At 43.2% G+C, this 17483-nt stretch overlaps 1 protein-coding gene across 1 annotated transcript; it reads right to left on the minus strand.

Moving 5' to 3' along the window:
• Positions 1–964: 964 nt before the first annotated feature.
• LOC135516343 (phospholipase A-2-activating protein-like) lies at positions 965–17448 on the minus strand. Its single transcript, XM_064940583.1, has 14 exons — positions 17214–17448; positions 16523–16716; positions 16287–16387; positions 16002–16122; positions 15738–15905; positions 14542–14677; positions 11197–11366; positions 10712–10863; positions 6645–6864; positions 5855–5920; positions 5659–5730; positions 5370–5477; positions 4959–5126; positions 965–1685 (listed from the first exon to the last, which is right to left on the minus strand). Exons 1-14 carry the CDS (start codon positions 17360–17362, stop codon positions 1111–1113), a joined length of 2400 nt encoding a protein of 799 aa, XP_064796655.1. The 5' UTR covers positions 17363–17448; the 3' UTR covers positions 965–1110.
• Positions 17449–17483: the final 35 nt, after the last annotated feature.

Below are 17483 nucleotides of genomic sequence, written 5' to 3' on the forward strand. Positions count from 1 at the left end.
CGTTTGCTAGTAGGACAGACGGCAATGGCAGTCTATTTACTCACCGACGAAGTCTTGTCATGGGGCCGGCTCACCTGCCTGTTTCTCCGCCACTTCCTCTTTCGATTCCCGGGATGAGGGCATGGTCCAGAGTAAGCAGAACGTCCAGAGCTGCCAACTCATTTTAGTACACATTTTCGTCCAAATAGAGGGTAGTGATCGCTGTTCTGATGTCCTGAAGCGGTTTCCAGTCATAGGAAATGATGGAGGAAACATTATACACAAAAAAAAGTTAAGACCAGCTCAAAAAAAACGTAGCAGAATTGTTTAGGAGCCCATAAGACAGCTGCTATCCCATGCAGCGGTCATAGTTGAGATTCCACTGTTTACAGATACAGTATTTAGCTGGGTAAATAGTTCACCAAGAGGGTGGCACTGGGGACAACATGCCACTTACTTCATTGTTGCAGAGTGTACATTCATTGCATGCTTTCACCTGTGATCCGATCTGCGATTGATGCATTTCTGAGTCTTGGATCACGATGCCAGGTGAAAACTTGCTTTTGCTTGATGTTACATGACTTTCTAAACTTAAAGGGATAGTTCACCCAAATTCCATATTGCTTTCCTTTCCCCCGTAAGCAGTCTACAGACAGGGTAAGAAAACCAAATGTCATTTTGTAATTTGAATGAACTATTCCTTTAAGATCAATGATCTTTTAGTATTCATCTAATGATTCAACTGTGTCTAACTCAGGTAATGTAGCAGATGGGTGATAAACTAGCCTGATCCCAGCCCAATTCGGATGTTTTCCACTAATTGGTCTATTGACCAATCAAGTCAAATCTTTTCACATTAGATCTTTTTCAGAGCTGATCTGATTGATCAAAAGATCAGGATTGGGCTGCATGTGTAAACGCAGCCATTTCTATTTAAATCCTACTTTCTCACCAACTCCATCATTAATAAAGGCTTAATGAAATATTCAATTTGTACATCTTTTTATTGCAGCACATGCAATCCAACAGTCCACCAGTCAGAAATCAATAAAACACTTGAACAGAGACTAGTAATAATGTAAGGGGAAAGGGGATACTGGTGCGGATTAAAACACAGAAAATGAGATCAGATCACTGCAGTTCTTTTAAAACCAGCTGGCAGCACTCGCCAACCTTGGCCGGGTCAGTGACGGAGGTGTACTTGGCGATCTGTGACGTGACCCCCAGGGACTTGGCCAGATCCTGGGCCGTCTGGTCGGAGGCCACTGTGGTCCCCAGGGCCACTAGGAGCCTAAACACCGCCTCCTTGTCCTGCACAGACTCCAGCGCCGCACTGGCCACCGACAGACACTGGGCCTTGGCTTCCAGGTCAGGCTGGCCGTGGAGGGAGCCGGCGTAGTTGAGGACGAGAGTGGCCAGGGCGATGTGAATGTTTTTGTTGCACACGGAGCACAGGTCGGCAGCGTGCGACAGGACAGCCTCCCGTTGGGCCAATAGGAGGGCTCGACCACGCCAGCCACTAAAGCAGTTGCAGAGCGTCCGCAGCGCCAGCATTTGATTGGCTGGCCGGGCCTGCGGCTTCATCAGGCTCAGCAGGTGGTTGCAGAGCGCAACGCCATTGTCCGCGTCGCCGCCGCACAGGCTCTCGTTGACCTGTGGGTGGCGCACCGCCAGCCTCAGGATGTCCAGGACGGGGAAGACGATGTCTGGAGGACAGGAGAGAGAAGAGATGATTACAGGTCAATGAAGTGATAGTAGGCTCACAAGGGACATCACCATATGTTTAAATACTGGAATGTGCAATAGTTTCACATGCTTGAAAAGGCTGATGGGGCTTTTTATTTTTGAAAACACTGAAACTGAAGTCAAACAATAAAATGCTTATCAGAACTCCAGTCTAGTGAGATAAACCTTAGTCCTGCCCAAGGCTATAATAAAACAATTTGTGCCCTCAGGCTTGGAAAAGCAGAAGTAATTCCGCTACCCTAACAATAGTAGAGCCCCCTTTACAGGCTCAAATAGCTGATCAGCCTGTTACCAACCCTTTGGAAACATTTGGAAAAAATTGTGTTTGACCAGATACAATGCTATTTTACTATAAACAAATTGACAACAGACTTTCAACACGCTTATAGGGAAGGACATTCAACAAGCACGGCACTTACAGAAATTACTGATGATTGGCTGAGAGAAATTGATGATAAAAAGATTGTGGAAGCTGTTTTATTAGACTTCAGTGCGGCTTTTGACCTTATCGATCATAGTCTGCTGATGAAAAAAAAACGTATGCGTTACGGTTTACACCCCCCCCTGCTTTATTGTGGATAAAGAGTTACCTGTCTAACAGAACACAAAGGGTGTTCTTTAATGGAAGCTTCTACAACATAATCCAGGTAGAATCAGGAATTTCCCAGGGCAGCTGTCTAGGCCCCTTAATTTTTTCAATCTTTACTAATGACATGCCACTGACTGACTAAAGCCAGAGTGTCAATGTATGCGGATGACTCAACACGATACACGTCAGCTCCTACAGAGAGTGATGTCACTGCATCAGTTAACACAGATCTGTAGTTAGTTTCCGAATGGGTGACAAGGAATAAGTTATTCCTAAATATTACAACAAGTAAAAGCATTGTATTTGGGGAACAATCATTCACTAAACCCTGAACCTCAACTAAATCTTTTATAAATTATGTGGAAATTGAGCAAGTTGAGATGACTAAACTGCTTGAAGTAACCCTGGATTGTAAACTGTCATGGTCAAAACATGTTGACACAACAGTAGCTAAGATGGGGAGAAGTCTGTCTATAATAAAGCGCTGGTCCTCCAGGCCATAGGTTTGTCACACCTGGACTACTGTTCAGTTGTGTGGTCAGGTGTCACAAAGAGGCACCTCTGAAAATTACAATTGGCTCAGAACAGGGCAGCACGGCTGGCCCTTAATTGTACACGGAGAGCTAACATTAATAACATGAATGGAACTCTCTCATGGCCCAAAGTGAAGGAGAGATTGACTTCATCACTTCTTGTTTTTTTAAAGAAGTGTTGACATGAATGAACCGAGGTGCCGGTTTAAACTACTAGCAAACAGCTCAGACACCCATGCATACCCCACAAGACATGCCACCAAAGGTCTCTTTACAAATCCCAAGTCCAGAACAGACTGTGGGAGGTGCACAGTACTACATAGAGCCATGACTACATGGAACTCTATCCCACACCAGGTAACTGACGCAAGCAGTAGAATCAGATTTAAATAACAGATAAAAATACACCTTATGGAACAGCGGGGACTGTGAAGAGAGACACACAAATACACACACGATAAAACAAATCTAATGTTATTTGTCACATGCTCCGAAAACAGTGAAATGCTTACTTAACCAACAATGCCTTAAGAAGTTAAGAAAAATGTGTTAAGTAAAAAATTGAAAAGTAAAAAATTGAAAATAAAAGTAACAAATAATTAAACAGCAGCAGTAAAATAACAATAGTGAGGCTATATACAGGGGGCACCGGTACAGAGTCAATGGTAATTGAGGTAATCGAGGTAATTGAGGTAATATGTACATGTAGGTAGAACAGGCACTCTACACACACATGGATTTTGTATTGTAGATATGTGATAGTAGAGTAGTGGCCTGAGAGAACACAACGTGTTGTGAAAAGTGTTATGAAATGTAATATCGTGTAATATTTTAAATTGTATATAACTGCCTTAATGTTGCTGGACCCAGGCGTTACATTACACGGCCAGGCACGACACAACAGTGGTAGGCCTGATCACCGACAACGACGAGACAGCCTATACGGAGGTGGTCAGAGACCTGGCCGGGTGGTGCCAGAATAACAACCAATCCCTCAACGTAACCAAGACTAAGGAGATGATTGTGGACTACAGGAAAAGGAGGACAGAACACACCCCCATTCTCATAGACGGGGCTGTAGTGGAGCAGGTTGAGAGCTTCAAGTTCCTTGGTGTCCACATCAACAACAAACTAGAATGGTCCAAACACACCAAGACAGTTGTGAAGAGGGCACGACAAAGCATATTCCCCCACAGGAAACAAAAAAGATTTGGCTTGGGTCCTGAGATCCTCAAAAGGTTCTACAGCTGCAACATCGAGAGCATCCTGACTGGTTGCATCACTGCCTTGTACGGCAATTGCTCAGCCTCTGACCACAAGGCACTACAGAGGGTAGTGCGTAAGGCCCAGTACATCACTGGGGCTAAGCTGCCTGCCATCCAGGACCTCTACACCAGGCGGTGTCAGAGGAAGGCCCTAAAAATTGTCAAAGACCCCAGCCACCCCAGTCATAGACTGTTCTCTCTACTACCGCATGGCAAGTGGTACCGGAGTGCCAAGTCTAGGACAAAAAGGCTTCCGAACAGTTTTTACCCCCAAGCCATTAGACTCCTGAACAGGTAATCAAATGGCTACCTGGACTATTTACATTGTGTGCCCCCCCAACCCCTCTTTTACACTCATGCTACTCTCTGTTTATCATATATGCATAGTCACTTTAACTATACATTCATGTACATACTACCCCAATTGGGCCGACCAACCAGTGCTCCCGCGCATTGGCTAACCGGGCTTTCTGCATTGTGTCCCGCCACCCGCCAACCCCTCTTTTACGCTACTGCTACTCTCTGTTCATCATATATGCATAGTCACTAACCATATCTACATGTACATACTACCTCAATCAGCCTGACTAACCGGTGTCTGTATGTAGCCTCGCTACTGTATATAGCTTGTCCTTTTACTGTTGTTTTATTTCTTTACTTACCTATTGTTCACCTAATACCTTTTTTGCACTATTGGTTAGAGCCTGTAAGTAAGCATTTCACTGTAAGGTCTGCACTTGTATTCGGCACACGTGACAAATAAACTTTGATTTGAAGAGCAGCTGCTGCCTTGGCAGTAACTAAATGGGGATCCTTAAAAATACAAAACCCATAAGGTTTGCCTACCTTCTGGCCAGTGAGAGGTCTTCCAGAGAAGGCTGATCTGCTCAGTGGTGGGCTGCTCTGAGGCACAGGGGTCACATACAGATACCAGCAGCTTCTCCAGGCTCCCCAGCACCTCCTCAGACAGCCTGTATTCACCAGGGGCCCCACCGTTCAGCTCCCTCAGCTTGGCTGGTGGTGGAAGGGCAAGGGCAACATTAACATAGAGAGAGGCAATTGAGTATGTTAGGACACTGTAATATCCGGGATGTATTTTCTGTAGTGAGGTTTTCATATAGCTATGCACATTGTTTCAGTTCAGCCACAGTGCTGGTTGATCAGTTTTGTACGCTGAATAAATAGAGATTATTTCTGCTGGTAGGAAAATATGGAATAAAATACGAAGGGATCATGTTTTGGTCAGTGTTTACTTACCCATTATCTGTGTGGCGTTGGCCTGCTCGAAGGTCACCCCGTCCGTTTTGGGGAAGTAGATGTTGGTGGAGGTCTGCCTCAAGGCAGCTGAGGAGTAGGCACCCCCACCTGGGAAGAGAAGAAGACAGGCAAATTTTACACCTCAAACAAACAAAATACTAGAGACTAGATTTCATCTGCTTTAGCAGTGTTATTGGGTTGCCTTTTATTATGAGTGAAAATAAAAAAAACAGGATCGTGTGTCAATGCAACCTTTGATTGAACCCGAGGCATTGCTATAGTGACTTACCTGTGAAGGGGTCTGCCGCGCCCACCGGCGCCCCTGTGGGAGTCCCCGATCCCGGGATGTATCGCCCAGTGCCTGGGGAAAGTGCCGTAGTAATGTATTAGCATAGCCATAGAATGAAAATGCCATATAATACATTAGAACAACATGTTCTCAACAAACTGAAATCTACAAGAAAAGGACATTTGTTTTTATTTACCTGTGAAGGGGTCAGCCCCAAAACCTGCTCTATTGTCGGCAGCTACAGGGATGTATCGGCCTGAGCCTGATGGTGAACATGACAAAAGCAGGGTAAATATACAGTAAGTCTGGTATTCCAAACACATTTTGTATTTACTTGCTGTGATCCCGTCTATTCCAATTGTTTACAGTAACGTTGCACAATGTTTATTAGAGGAAATTCCACTGTAACAGAGTGATGCTGAGATTTTTCACATTAAAATGTATGTCAAACAAAAAAAACAATGATTGCAAATTTAAACAAACCATACAAGTCTTTGCACAAGGATGACTTAACAATTTCCAAAGAACATTTTACAAAAACACATTTACTTGAAGAAGAGTGCAGTTGACGGTTTGTGCTGCTGGTGCTGTCATTCTGTTACCGGACTTTGCGTCTGCACTGTTCTTCAAGTCAATGCGTTTGTGACATTTTTCAGTGAACCTTTATAGAAAGTCATCCTTGTACAAAGACTTTTGTGGTTTGTTTAACTTTGCAATCACTGGTTTTTGATTGACATACATTTTAAAGTGAAAATTCTGAGTCACTCTGTTACAGTGGAATTGCCCATCAAAGACAAATATGCTGCCCCAGGCGTGGCCTATAGAGTAAAGATGGCTCAATGGCTTCACCAGTGAATGGATTGATACTACTGGGCTAGGCTGGTCTATTTTAAACATTATGTGAACTTGGTCCACTGCACGTTTTCTTTAGAAGAAAACATTGCCCTACGTGTAGCCTATGGCGCTCGTTGATCCAGTGGCTTTACCAGTGAATGGGTCGGCAGCGCTGGGTGGGGCGGCTCCCAAGGTGTGTCCTTTGGTGTTCTCGATGATGAAGTTGGCCACCTGGTCCAGGAACATGGGGCTGAGCTCGTTCTTCTGCAGGAAGTTGTGAGCCGTCAGCCAGGGGTCGTCCGTCACGTTGTAGGGCAGCTTCATGGACGGGCCACCCTCGTTGATGTCGATGGTGAAGACAAAGTCGTACTCCTGGAAAATCATTCGGAAGATGGGTTGAGTGATTCACTGTCTGACAGCTCGCCTCAGTGAAGATCAAATGCACTTGTGAATAATTTGCCATGCGTCTGTACTCTGTTCACCAGAGTTGTCTTGTAGTCAGCACACAATTTTCCTCTGAGGACAAAGTCTCTCTGTCCATCTATTGTTATCATCATTGACCTAATGTTGGGGTGCACCTATGGCTGTTGCGGCGACCTTATTACCGCCATTATGGCGTTCACAAGTCATGAAGGAAGTCAAATTCCAAGTGACCTTTAGTCACAGTAATTAGGCTTCTCCAAGCTCTAATGCTGCTGATGGTCATTAGTAGCCTATCAAACTTGCTAACTGCCTGGTACTCAGCACTCTATTGTCCCTCTAATAACGCTGACATCAATGCAAATGTGATTGAAAATCTAATCAAACACTTCATGAGAAGCTCATGTAAAGCAACATTTCCATAGGCCACGCAATTGAGTGAGAAAACAGAGTGATGGCCTCTTAAAAAGAGGAGGAGCCCATCAGCTTTCTATAGACTAGGCCTACTATATTTATTTCTTAACTTTCCTAATATTAAGTACATTGCTTCTCTTAACAACAGGAGTATAGCCTACCTGGCTGGCATGAAAATGAATCATGGGAAAAGCGTCCTCCATTCGCTATTTAAGTGCATAGGTGACGTATTTTTTCCCGCTGCCCGTTTCGAGACAGGTGCATGATCAAGGTACATTCTAAATCAAAACAAATATTTTATTTAGTATATGTAATGACAAGATTAAATCAAGAATACTCTGATAGGCTAATATTGTCACCCTATCACTTGTGAATTATATATTATCGCTTATGAAGCCCAGCTTAAGGCAAGAAACAATGCCTTTTTTTGTTGACTTTTTCTAATTATAGTCACACACCTCATGTAGCGTAGCCGCTCTGACCTTTTTGTTTGGATAAGGTTAGTATCACACCTAAAGTGGCCAAATAACTTTTTTAAATTAAGCACATTCATCTGCTTTATAACGGTTGTAGACCCCAACTGGCATACATTCGCAGCGCGTGAGTTTCAAGTTTGAGGAAGATAATTTTCACCACAAAAATGCACCTTTATAATAAAAGCAGTACATGCATAATCACATTTGTGGTCACTTTTGATAATGGTGTTTTCTCGCGAATGTAACATTCACACTTTTAGCCTACTGCCATGTGCGCATTGCTGTACTTATAATGTGAACAAATAGCCTAATAGTTTATCAAAATGTAAAGCTAAACGTTCTGATCTGTTGCGTTTGACACAGTGCGTAAACATTTTTTGGGATGCTAGTGGTTGTATTAATTTGGGATCCATCACATCTCACAACTGTCTCAGACTATGTTCTGAATATTTATTTCTTGCACAGAATAGAATGTCAACTTATGTACAGTCGTGGCCAAAATTTTTGAGAATGACACAAATATTAATTTCCAAAGTTTACTGCTAAAGTGTTTTTAGATATTTTTGTCAGATGTTACTATGGAATACTGAAGTATAATTACAAGCATTTCACAAGTGTCAAAGTATTTTATTGACAATTACATGAAGTTGATGCAAAGAGTCAATATTTGCAGTGTTGACCCTTCTTTTTCAAGACCTCTGCAATCCGCCCTGGCATGCTGTCAATTAGCTTCTGGGCCACATCCTGACTGCCGGCAGCCCATTCTTGCATAATCAATGCTTGAAGTTTGTCAGAATTTGTGGGTTTTTGTTTGTCCACCCGCCTCTTGAGGATTGACCACAAGTTCTCAATGGGATTAAGGTCTGGGGAGTTTCCTGACCATGGACCCAAAATATAGATGTTTTGTTCCCCGAGCCACTTAGTTATCACTTTTGCCTTATGGCAAGGTGCTCCATCATGCTGGAAAATGCATTGTTTGTCACCAAACTGTTCCTGGATGGTTGGGAGAAGTTGCTCTCGGCGGATGTGTTGGTACCATTCTTTATTCATGGCTGCTCACCTTATCTTCCCCAGACAAACTTTTTTCCGGATGCCCCAAACAATCGGAAAGGGGATTCATTAGAGAAAATTACTTTACCCCAGTCCTCTGCAGTCCAATCCCTGTACCTGTTGTTTTTCCTGGAGAGAAGTGGCTTCTTTGCTGCCCTTCGTGACACCAGGCCATCCTCCAAAAGTCTTTGTCTCACTGTGCGTGGAGATGCACTCATACCTGCCTGCTGCCATTCCTGAGCAAGCTCTTTACTGGTGGTGCCCTGATCCCGCAGCTGAATCAACTTTAGGAGACGGTCCTGCCACTTGCTGGACTTTCTTAGGTGCCCTGAAGCCTTCTTCACAACAATTGAACCACTCTTCTTGAAGTTTTTGATGATCCGATAAAATGGTTAATTTAGGTGCAATCTTACCGGCAGCAATATCCTTACCTGTGAAGCCCTTTTTGTGCAAAGCAATGATGACGGCACGTGTTTCCTTGCAGGTAACCATGGTTGACAGAGGAAGAACAATGATTCCAAGCACCACCCTCCTTTTGTAGCTTCCAGTCTGTTATTCGAACTCAATCAGCATGACAGAGTGATCTCCAGCCTTGTCCTCGTCAACACTCACACCTGTGTTAACGAGAGAATCATGATGTCAGCTATTCCTTTTGTGGCAGGGCTGAAATGCAGTGGAAATGTTTTTTTGGGGATTCAGTTCATTTGCATAGTAAAGAAGGCAATAAATTGCAATTCATCTGATCACTCTTCATAACATTCTGGAGTATATTCAAATTGCCATCATACAAACTGAGGCAGCAGACTGTGAAAATTAATATTTATGTCATTCTCAAAACTTTTGGCCACGACTGTACTATGGGGGACAGTACATTTCCATAGGCTAGTGTTTTTGCTGTTTGTTAGGCCTAACCCTACTCATCTTGTTGGCTGACGAAACGTAAAAGTGGACAGTTCTTCCAATATCTTCAATATTCACCTCGGAATTGGATAAGGATGTATGCAGTTGCGTCCCCGGTGTGTCTGTCTTCACTTGTAGCCTGTGAGAAAGACCTGATCATGTGATGGAGAGCCATATGAGTGCGAGGTGCTTCGGAGCGCGCAGCACTCAGGGAGAAGGGCACAACACAGCCCTCCAGATTTTTTTAGGGTGCTTTACGGCCACACAAAAGGGGATGCCGCCGTGAAATTTGAGTCATTATCAAGTGCTTGTCAAATTCTGAATGAGACTGATGAAGTGTGTACAGCCTGCACAAAAAACAAAGAACCCATACCTTTCAAACAACTTTTTTCAAATCATCAGTGTCGCATCATGCCCAACGTTTGTAGAACAACTCTAAATGAAGCATATAGGAGTACCTATTTCTTTGTTAACCACTCAACACAGAATAGCTGCATGTTTGCACTCCCTCAAATCATTTGGAGAAAATATCCTTTCTATTTTATTAAACTTGGTTCAATTGTATTCTTCACACTATAAAATAATATAAACAAATGCCATGGAATTGAATGCAAATATCGTCTCCTAAATGAATTTGCGTAGCCCACAGCCATTTGGCATTGTCAGATCATGACCTAACATAAGAACAACTCACAGTATGCTATTCTGTTCTTCTGAAAGACTACAATTTCTTCATATCATTACTTCTTTAGGCCTGTCTAAAATAAAGAATGAATTTATTGTAAAGGTGTAAGCTATATTAAATGGATTTATTACACTTTTTTAAAATGTAGATGTTCCAAAGGTCTGCATCAGTGGGGAAGCCAGGATATGTGTTCATGTTAATTAACGGTCAATTACCGTGAGACCGACAGTTATTTGCTTGACAATCCCCGGCTGACAGAATTTTGTGACCGCACCTTCCCCTCATAGTTGACTTTCTTGGAGGTCTGCTGGTTGGACCCTCCCACCACATCTCCTATCTTCATCCAGCGGCTGTCGGCCACGCTCCACTGGTACGCCTCCACCTTCTGTCCCTCTTTGATCAGCCGCGTCTGTCCTTCCCGATTCCCTGGGAGACAGACACACATCTTAATGAGTGTGCATTCTTGACACACTCCAATACAACAAGGGGGGTTTCTGAATTACTCCACTTTTCATGTGCTTCTGTGGTTTATGATTTCAGTTCTACTAAAGATTGGTGATTGGTAAAATATGTTTATCATTCATGAAAGATGTCAGTGATCAAGGGCTGTAGATGCAAAAAAAAAAAATAACAGCCAAACAGTGATGTTGGGCATGTAATGTCCTAATAGTTTTCTGTTAATTGAATGTATAGATATCAATACATATATAGTGTAATGAAATGGATTAATATAATGGAATATGTACGTAATATAATTACCAGGCTCATCAAGGTGATCCCTGCCTGGAAGATCCTCCATCTTGATGTCCCCCAGGTCCCCGGTCTTGGGGTCGATGGTGGTCTTTGAGAGCTCATCCTCGAAAGCTTGGAGGTCCTGAGGGCTGGCCATGCGGTCTTCCACCTCAGTGAACACTCTGATGAGGCCGTCACTGTGAGGCGAATAACACAAATCAGTGACACAAAAGCAAGGTAACAGCAGCAACATTGCTCTCTCCTCACTCTTTCCATCTAACTGTTTCTCTTAATTTACTTTGAACTACTCACTGACTAATTAATAATAATATACAGTGAATTCAGAAAGTATTCAGACCACATTTTGTAACATTACAGCCTTATTCTAAAATGGATTCAACAGTCCCCCCCCCCCCTCTCAAGCTCTGTCAGGTTGGTTGTGGTGCGTTGCTGCACAGCTATTTTCAGGTCTCTTCAGAGATTTTAGATTGGGTTCAAGTTGTTGTTCTGGCTGGGCACCTCAAGGACATTGACACTTGTCCCGAAGCCACTCATGCGTCATCTTGGCTGTGTGCTTAGGATTGTTGTCCTGCTGGGATGTGAACCTGGAGCAGGTTTTCATCAAGGATCTCTGTACTTTGCTCAGTTCATCTTTAGTTAGATTCTGACGAGTCTCTTCCAGTCCCTGCCGCTGGAAAACATCCACACAGCATGATGCTGCCATCACCATGCTTCACCGTAGGGATGGTGCCAGGCCAAAGAGTTCAATCTTGGTTTCATCAGACAAGAGAATCTTGTTTCTCATGGTCTAAGAGTCCTTTAGCGGGCTCCAAGCGGGCTGTCATGTGCCTTTCGCTGAGGAGTAGCTTCCGTCTGGCCACTCTACCATAAAGGCCTGATTGGTAGAGTACTGCAGAGATGGTTGTCCTTCTGGAAGGTTCTCCCATCTCCACAGAGGAACTCTGTCAGAGTGACCATCGGGTTCTTTATCACCTCCCTGACTAAGGCACTTCTCCCCCGATTTCTCAGTTTGGCCGGGCGGCCAGCTTTCGGAAGAGTCTTGGTGGTTCCAAACTTCTTCCTTTTAAGAAGGATGAGGCCACGGTGGAGGACCTTAAATGCTGCAGAAATATTTTGGTACCCTTTCCCAGAGCTGTGCCTCTACACAATCCTGTCTCAGAGCTCTACTGACAATTCATTCGACCTCATGGCTCGGTTTTTGCATCTTACATGCATTGTCAACTGTGGGACCTTATATAGACAGGTGTGTGCCTTTACAAATCATGTTGAATCAATTTAATTTACCACAGGTGGACTCCAACCAAGATATCGAAACATCTCAAGGATGATCAATGGAAACAGGATGCACCAGAGCTCAATTCTGAGTCTCATAGCAAAGGGTATGAATACTTATGTAAATAAGGTATTTCTATAAACCTGTTTTTGCCATGTCATTATGGGGTATTGTGTGTAGATTGATGAGGAAAATGTTTTATTTAATCAATTTTAGAATAAGGCTGTAACGGGTTGGGTTGAGGTCGGGTGATTGCGGAGGCCAGGTAATCTGATGCAGCACTCCATCACTCTCCTTCTTGGTCAAATAGCCCTTACACAGCCTGGAGGTGTGTTGGGTCATTGTCCTGTTGATAAACAAATTATAGTCCCACTAAGCGCAAACCAGATGGGATGGCGTATTGCTGCAGAATGCTGTGGTAGCCATGCTGGCTCAGTGTGCCTTGAATTCTAAATAAATCAGTGTCACCAGCCAAGCACCTCCACACGTCCTCCTCCATGCTTCACAGTGGGAACTACACATGCTGTGATAATTTGTTCACCTACACTGCGTCTCACAAAGACACAAAAAATTTGGACCAAAGGACAGTTTTCCACTGGTCTAATGTCCATTGCTCATGTTTCTTGGCCCAAGCAAGTCTCTTCTTATTATTGGTGTCCTTTAGTAGTGGTTTCTTTGCAGCAATTCTACCATGAAGGCCTGATTCACGCAGCCTCCTCTGAACAGTTGATGTTGAGATGTGTCTGTTACTTTAATTCTGTGAAGCAGTTATACCCTGCTGCAATTTCTGAAGCTGGTAACTCTAATGAACTTATCCTCTGCCGCAGAGGTAACTCTGGGTCTTCCTTTCCTGTGGCGGTCCTCATGAGCCAGTTTCATCATAGTGCTTGATGGTTTTTGCAACTGCACTTGAATTTTCCATATTGACTGACCTTCATGTCTTAAAGTAATGATGGACTGTCATTTCTCTTTGCTTATATGAGCTGTTCTTGCCATAATATAGACGTGGTCTTTTAGCAAATAGGGTAATCTTCTGTATACCACCACTACCTTGTCACAACACAACTGATTGGCTCAACCGCATTAAGGAAACAAATTCCACAAATTAACTTCTAACAAGGCACACCTGTTAATTGAAATGCATTCCAGGTGACTACCTCATGAAGCTTGTTGAGAGAATGCCAAGCGTGTTGTTGGGGAATAATCAGAATTAGTTGTTAACATAGGTAAGATGTTTTATATTCATCATATGTTTGTAAGTTACTTCTCATCAGAATGTTATTTTTGTATAATACTGTGGCGGGGTTGCAGTATCTGCTCTATGTCAAGACTAAGTTGCTTGGGCCGGAGAGAGGGGAGAGGTCAAGCGTGTATCTCTTGGCTCCACAATGTCTGTGTGCCAGTCAGTGTGTCTCTGTGATCTTGTCAAGATAGGATGGATTTGATATATGCCTGTTGATATGGAGGATTGGTTTATGGTTCTGAGTTTGAGAAAATAACATAGTTTGGGAGACAAAGCTGAACGAAAAATTATGCCTATGCTGTCTCACTATGTGTGTCTTTGCTATAAAGGATCTCAGTTGAAATGTGTAAGGGACTCTCAGAGAATTAATTGATAGACACTGAATTGATCTGAGAGTCACAGGGTTGTGATAGAACTCATAATTAAAGATGGACTTTTGTGATAACTAACTCTGACTTGTGTGTGGTTTGCTCTCATGATTTGGTAAATAGAGGAAATTTCCACGACAGTGTGCAAAGTTGTCATCAAGGCACAAGGTGGCTACTTTGAAGAAACTCAAATATAAATATTTGTTTAACACTTTTTTGGTTGCTACATGATTCCACATGTGTTATTTCATAGTTTTGATGTCTTCACTACTGTTCTACAAAGTAGAAAATAGTAAAAAATAAACAAAAACCCCGGAATGAGTAAGTGTGTCCAAACTTTTGACTGGTACTGTATGGACTCTCTAATAGAGGTGATGCAGTTGTTTTCATGTATTATACTGCTATGTCTCATGTCCTTTGACAGTGAGATAGAAATGGTTGGACAGTGGATTAACAGTGGGGTTTACCTGGCTCCCACAGCTATATCCCCGTTGGGCAGGATACAGCAGCACCACACTGACTGGGCTGGGAGACGGATGGTCTGTTGGCACTCGCCCTGCTTCCATATCCTCAAGGTCCGGTCCTCTCCTGTGCTCACAAAATCTGAGAGGGGAAGAGAGCACCAACAGATTGTCTTGAAAAATGTCTGACGGAAACTTCAACAAAGTAAATATGCAGAGGCAATATTGTGTGTGCAGGAGTTATCTTTTCTACTATGAAAACATAATGGTGCCGGGGGAGATGGCTGCCGTTTAACGGGCACTCAACCAATTGTGCGTGTTTTTTCACATTATTTGTAACTTATTTTGTACATAATGTTTCTGCCACCGTGTCTTATGACATTCCTGTCATTCACATGACAAAGAGACAGAGATATCGGGAACATAGGTTGGGGTGCCTTGTAAGGATCTGACGGCAAGTGGGTAATCTGCCTCTACCATCAGTCCTATTAGCCAACGTACAATCATTGGATAACAAAATAGTTGAACTACGGTCACGAATATCCTGCCAACGGGACATTAAAAACTGTAATATCTTATGTCTCACTAAGTCGTGGCTGAACGATAACATGGATAAAATACCGCTAAATTATGCTAAATAGGCAAGATAGAACAGCTGCCTCTGGTAAGACAAGGGGTGGCGGTCTGTGTATATTTGTAAACAACAGCTGGTGCACGAAATCTAAAATGAAGGAAGTCTCAAGGTTTTGCTCGCCTGAGGTAGAGTATCTCATGATAAGCTGTAGACCACACCATTTACCAAAAGAGTGCTGGCACTAAATCTGCACTCAATGAGCTGTATAAGGCCATAATCAAACAGGAAAACGCTAATCCAGAGGCGGCGCTCCTAGTGGCCGGGGACTTTAATGCAGGGAAACTTAATCCATTTGACCAAATTTTTACCAGCATATTAAAATGTGCAACCAGGCCCTAACAATTGTCAACTTAACTTATCTATTTTTTTACTATACACTTATTTTTCTTAAAACTGCATTGTTGGGTAAGGGCTTGTAAGTAAGCATTTCACTGTAAGGTTGTATTCACCGCATGTGACAAATAAAATGTATTTGAAGCACAATGAGACTGTCACACTTTCCTAGGGCATAGTGGTTCTAAAAACAGGGCACAGGTAGATTGTCTGGGATCAGTCGTCCATACTGTACCTTGTCCATTGGGGAAGACGGCCAGGCTGTAGATGTAGTTGGTATGGCTGTAGTATACCTGCACACATTCCCCAGTCACCAGCCATCTCCTGATACTGGTGTCATTGCTGCAGGAAAAGAACTCCAGGTCGCTGACCACCGCTAGCCCTCTGACACAGTCCTCGTGACCTGGGACAGAAGAATGCATTCATCCAATGTCTGGCCTCAGTACTGCCACCATATTTATAGAGGGAATGGTGGTTTGTGGGTGCTTTAATCTCTCACCTGTAAATGTCTTCTCACAATGCCCAGCCTTCCACAGCTTGATGGTCTTGTCAGCTGATCCTGACAGCATGAGGCCTTGTTCAGGTAATATGACCACTGCCCACACTGCTGCTGTGTGCCCCTGGAATACAAAAGAGCACATCTAGCCATATTCACTCACCTGGGTTGTGTTCAGGACAGAGAAAATGTTGCAAAACTTATTCATTAAGAACACAGATTTTAATTTTATGTCACAAAATGTTTTTGCTAAATTGAGCCCTACTGAACATGTCTCATACACTTTACCTGTAAGGTCATCATGCACTTCTCGTTGAGCCAGACTTTTGCTGTGGTGTCCCATGAGCCACTCAGTAGGGTTCCAAACTTTCCAGAGGACAGAGTGCACACTGTGGACATACATATCATGGATAATTTCTAGCTATTCACAACAAAAGTCATCAGACCAAGTTGGTATTTGAAGTAAAGTAATCACGTTCAATTAGGTGTTGCACATTAATGCATTAACTGTTTATCAACTCTACCTGTGTTTTTGTGTCCCTTGAGGGTGAATAATGGTTGTGGTTGGTCCAGTGTAAAAACACATATGTTGTGGTCATTTCCACCAGTGGCTATGAGTCCCCGAGGATATGTGTCACTTGGAGCGATGATGCATACACAGGATACAAAATTTTGATGACCTGTCATGCAATGCATTTCTGTGAACCCCCTGTCTGGGCTGAAGAGAGACAAAACATGTTATATGAAATTAAATTGTATTACATTTCCAACGCAGAACAGGGCGGTGTCAAATTCTGAACAGGCTCTGGCTATTTCTAATTATTAACTAGCTATAGAAAAGCGTTGCTCGCTATAAAGGAAACGTTAATAACGTTAGCTAACTAGCTAGCTAACAATAGCCATAAGGTCTAGCGATAAATCTCGTCCTTCAAGTTTTAAGAAACCTTGTGTCACCTACAGTTGGCGTGTAATGAATGGGGGACTATCCGATGTGGAAAAAACACTGCAGAATACTTGCTAAGAGAATGACAACGCTAATTTTGCTAGCTAGCGTCGATGCAATAGCAGCGACTTGTTGGTTTGCCTTTACATAATGCTTATGTTGAATTGAGGGGCATCGATGTGTGTGGCTAGGGTTCCTAACTGATTATCTTTACGACATTAAAATGGTGAGAACCACATTATTGTCTGTTGAGCTAAGCTAGCTCGCGGTACCTTGAGTTTGGTACCCAGACTCGTCCGGTTCGGTCTCGGGAAACAGACACGAAGGCTCCGTCGGGGAAAAAAGCAGCTGAAAGACCTCTCACATCCATTTCATGACCAGGTATAGAGCAGCTTAGTTTATATGAGTTAGGTGATGCCATTTTATCCCCAATATCACAATGTAATTTCTGAGCTGAGAAGTGACGTTTCTTGACAACAAGAAGCGGCCGGCAAGTAAGGCGGAAGTAGCAATGCAAAACGAACCTTGACCTCAGATTGCAT

The sequence above is a fragment of the Oncorhynchus masou genome, chromosome 27 (assembly GCF_036934945.1).
Source record: "Oncorhynchus masou masou isolate Uvic2021 chromosome 27, UVic_Omas_1.1, whole genome shotgun sequence".
NCBI lineage: Eukaryota > Metazoa > Chordata > Actinopteri > Salmoniformes > Salmonidae > Oncorhynchus > Oncorhynchus masou.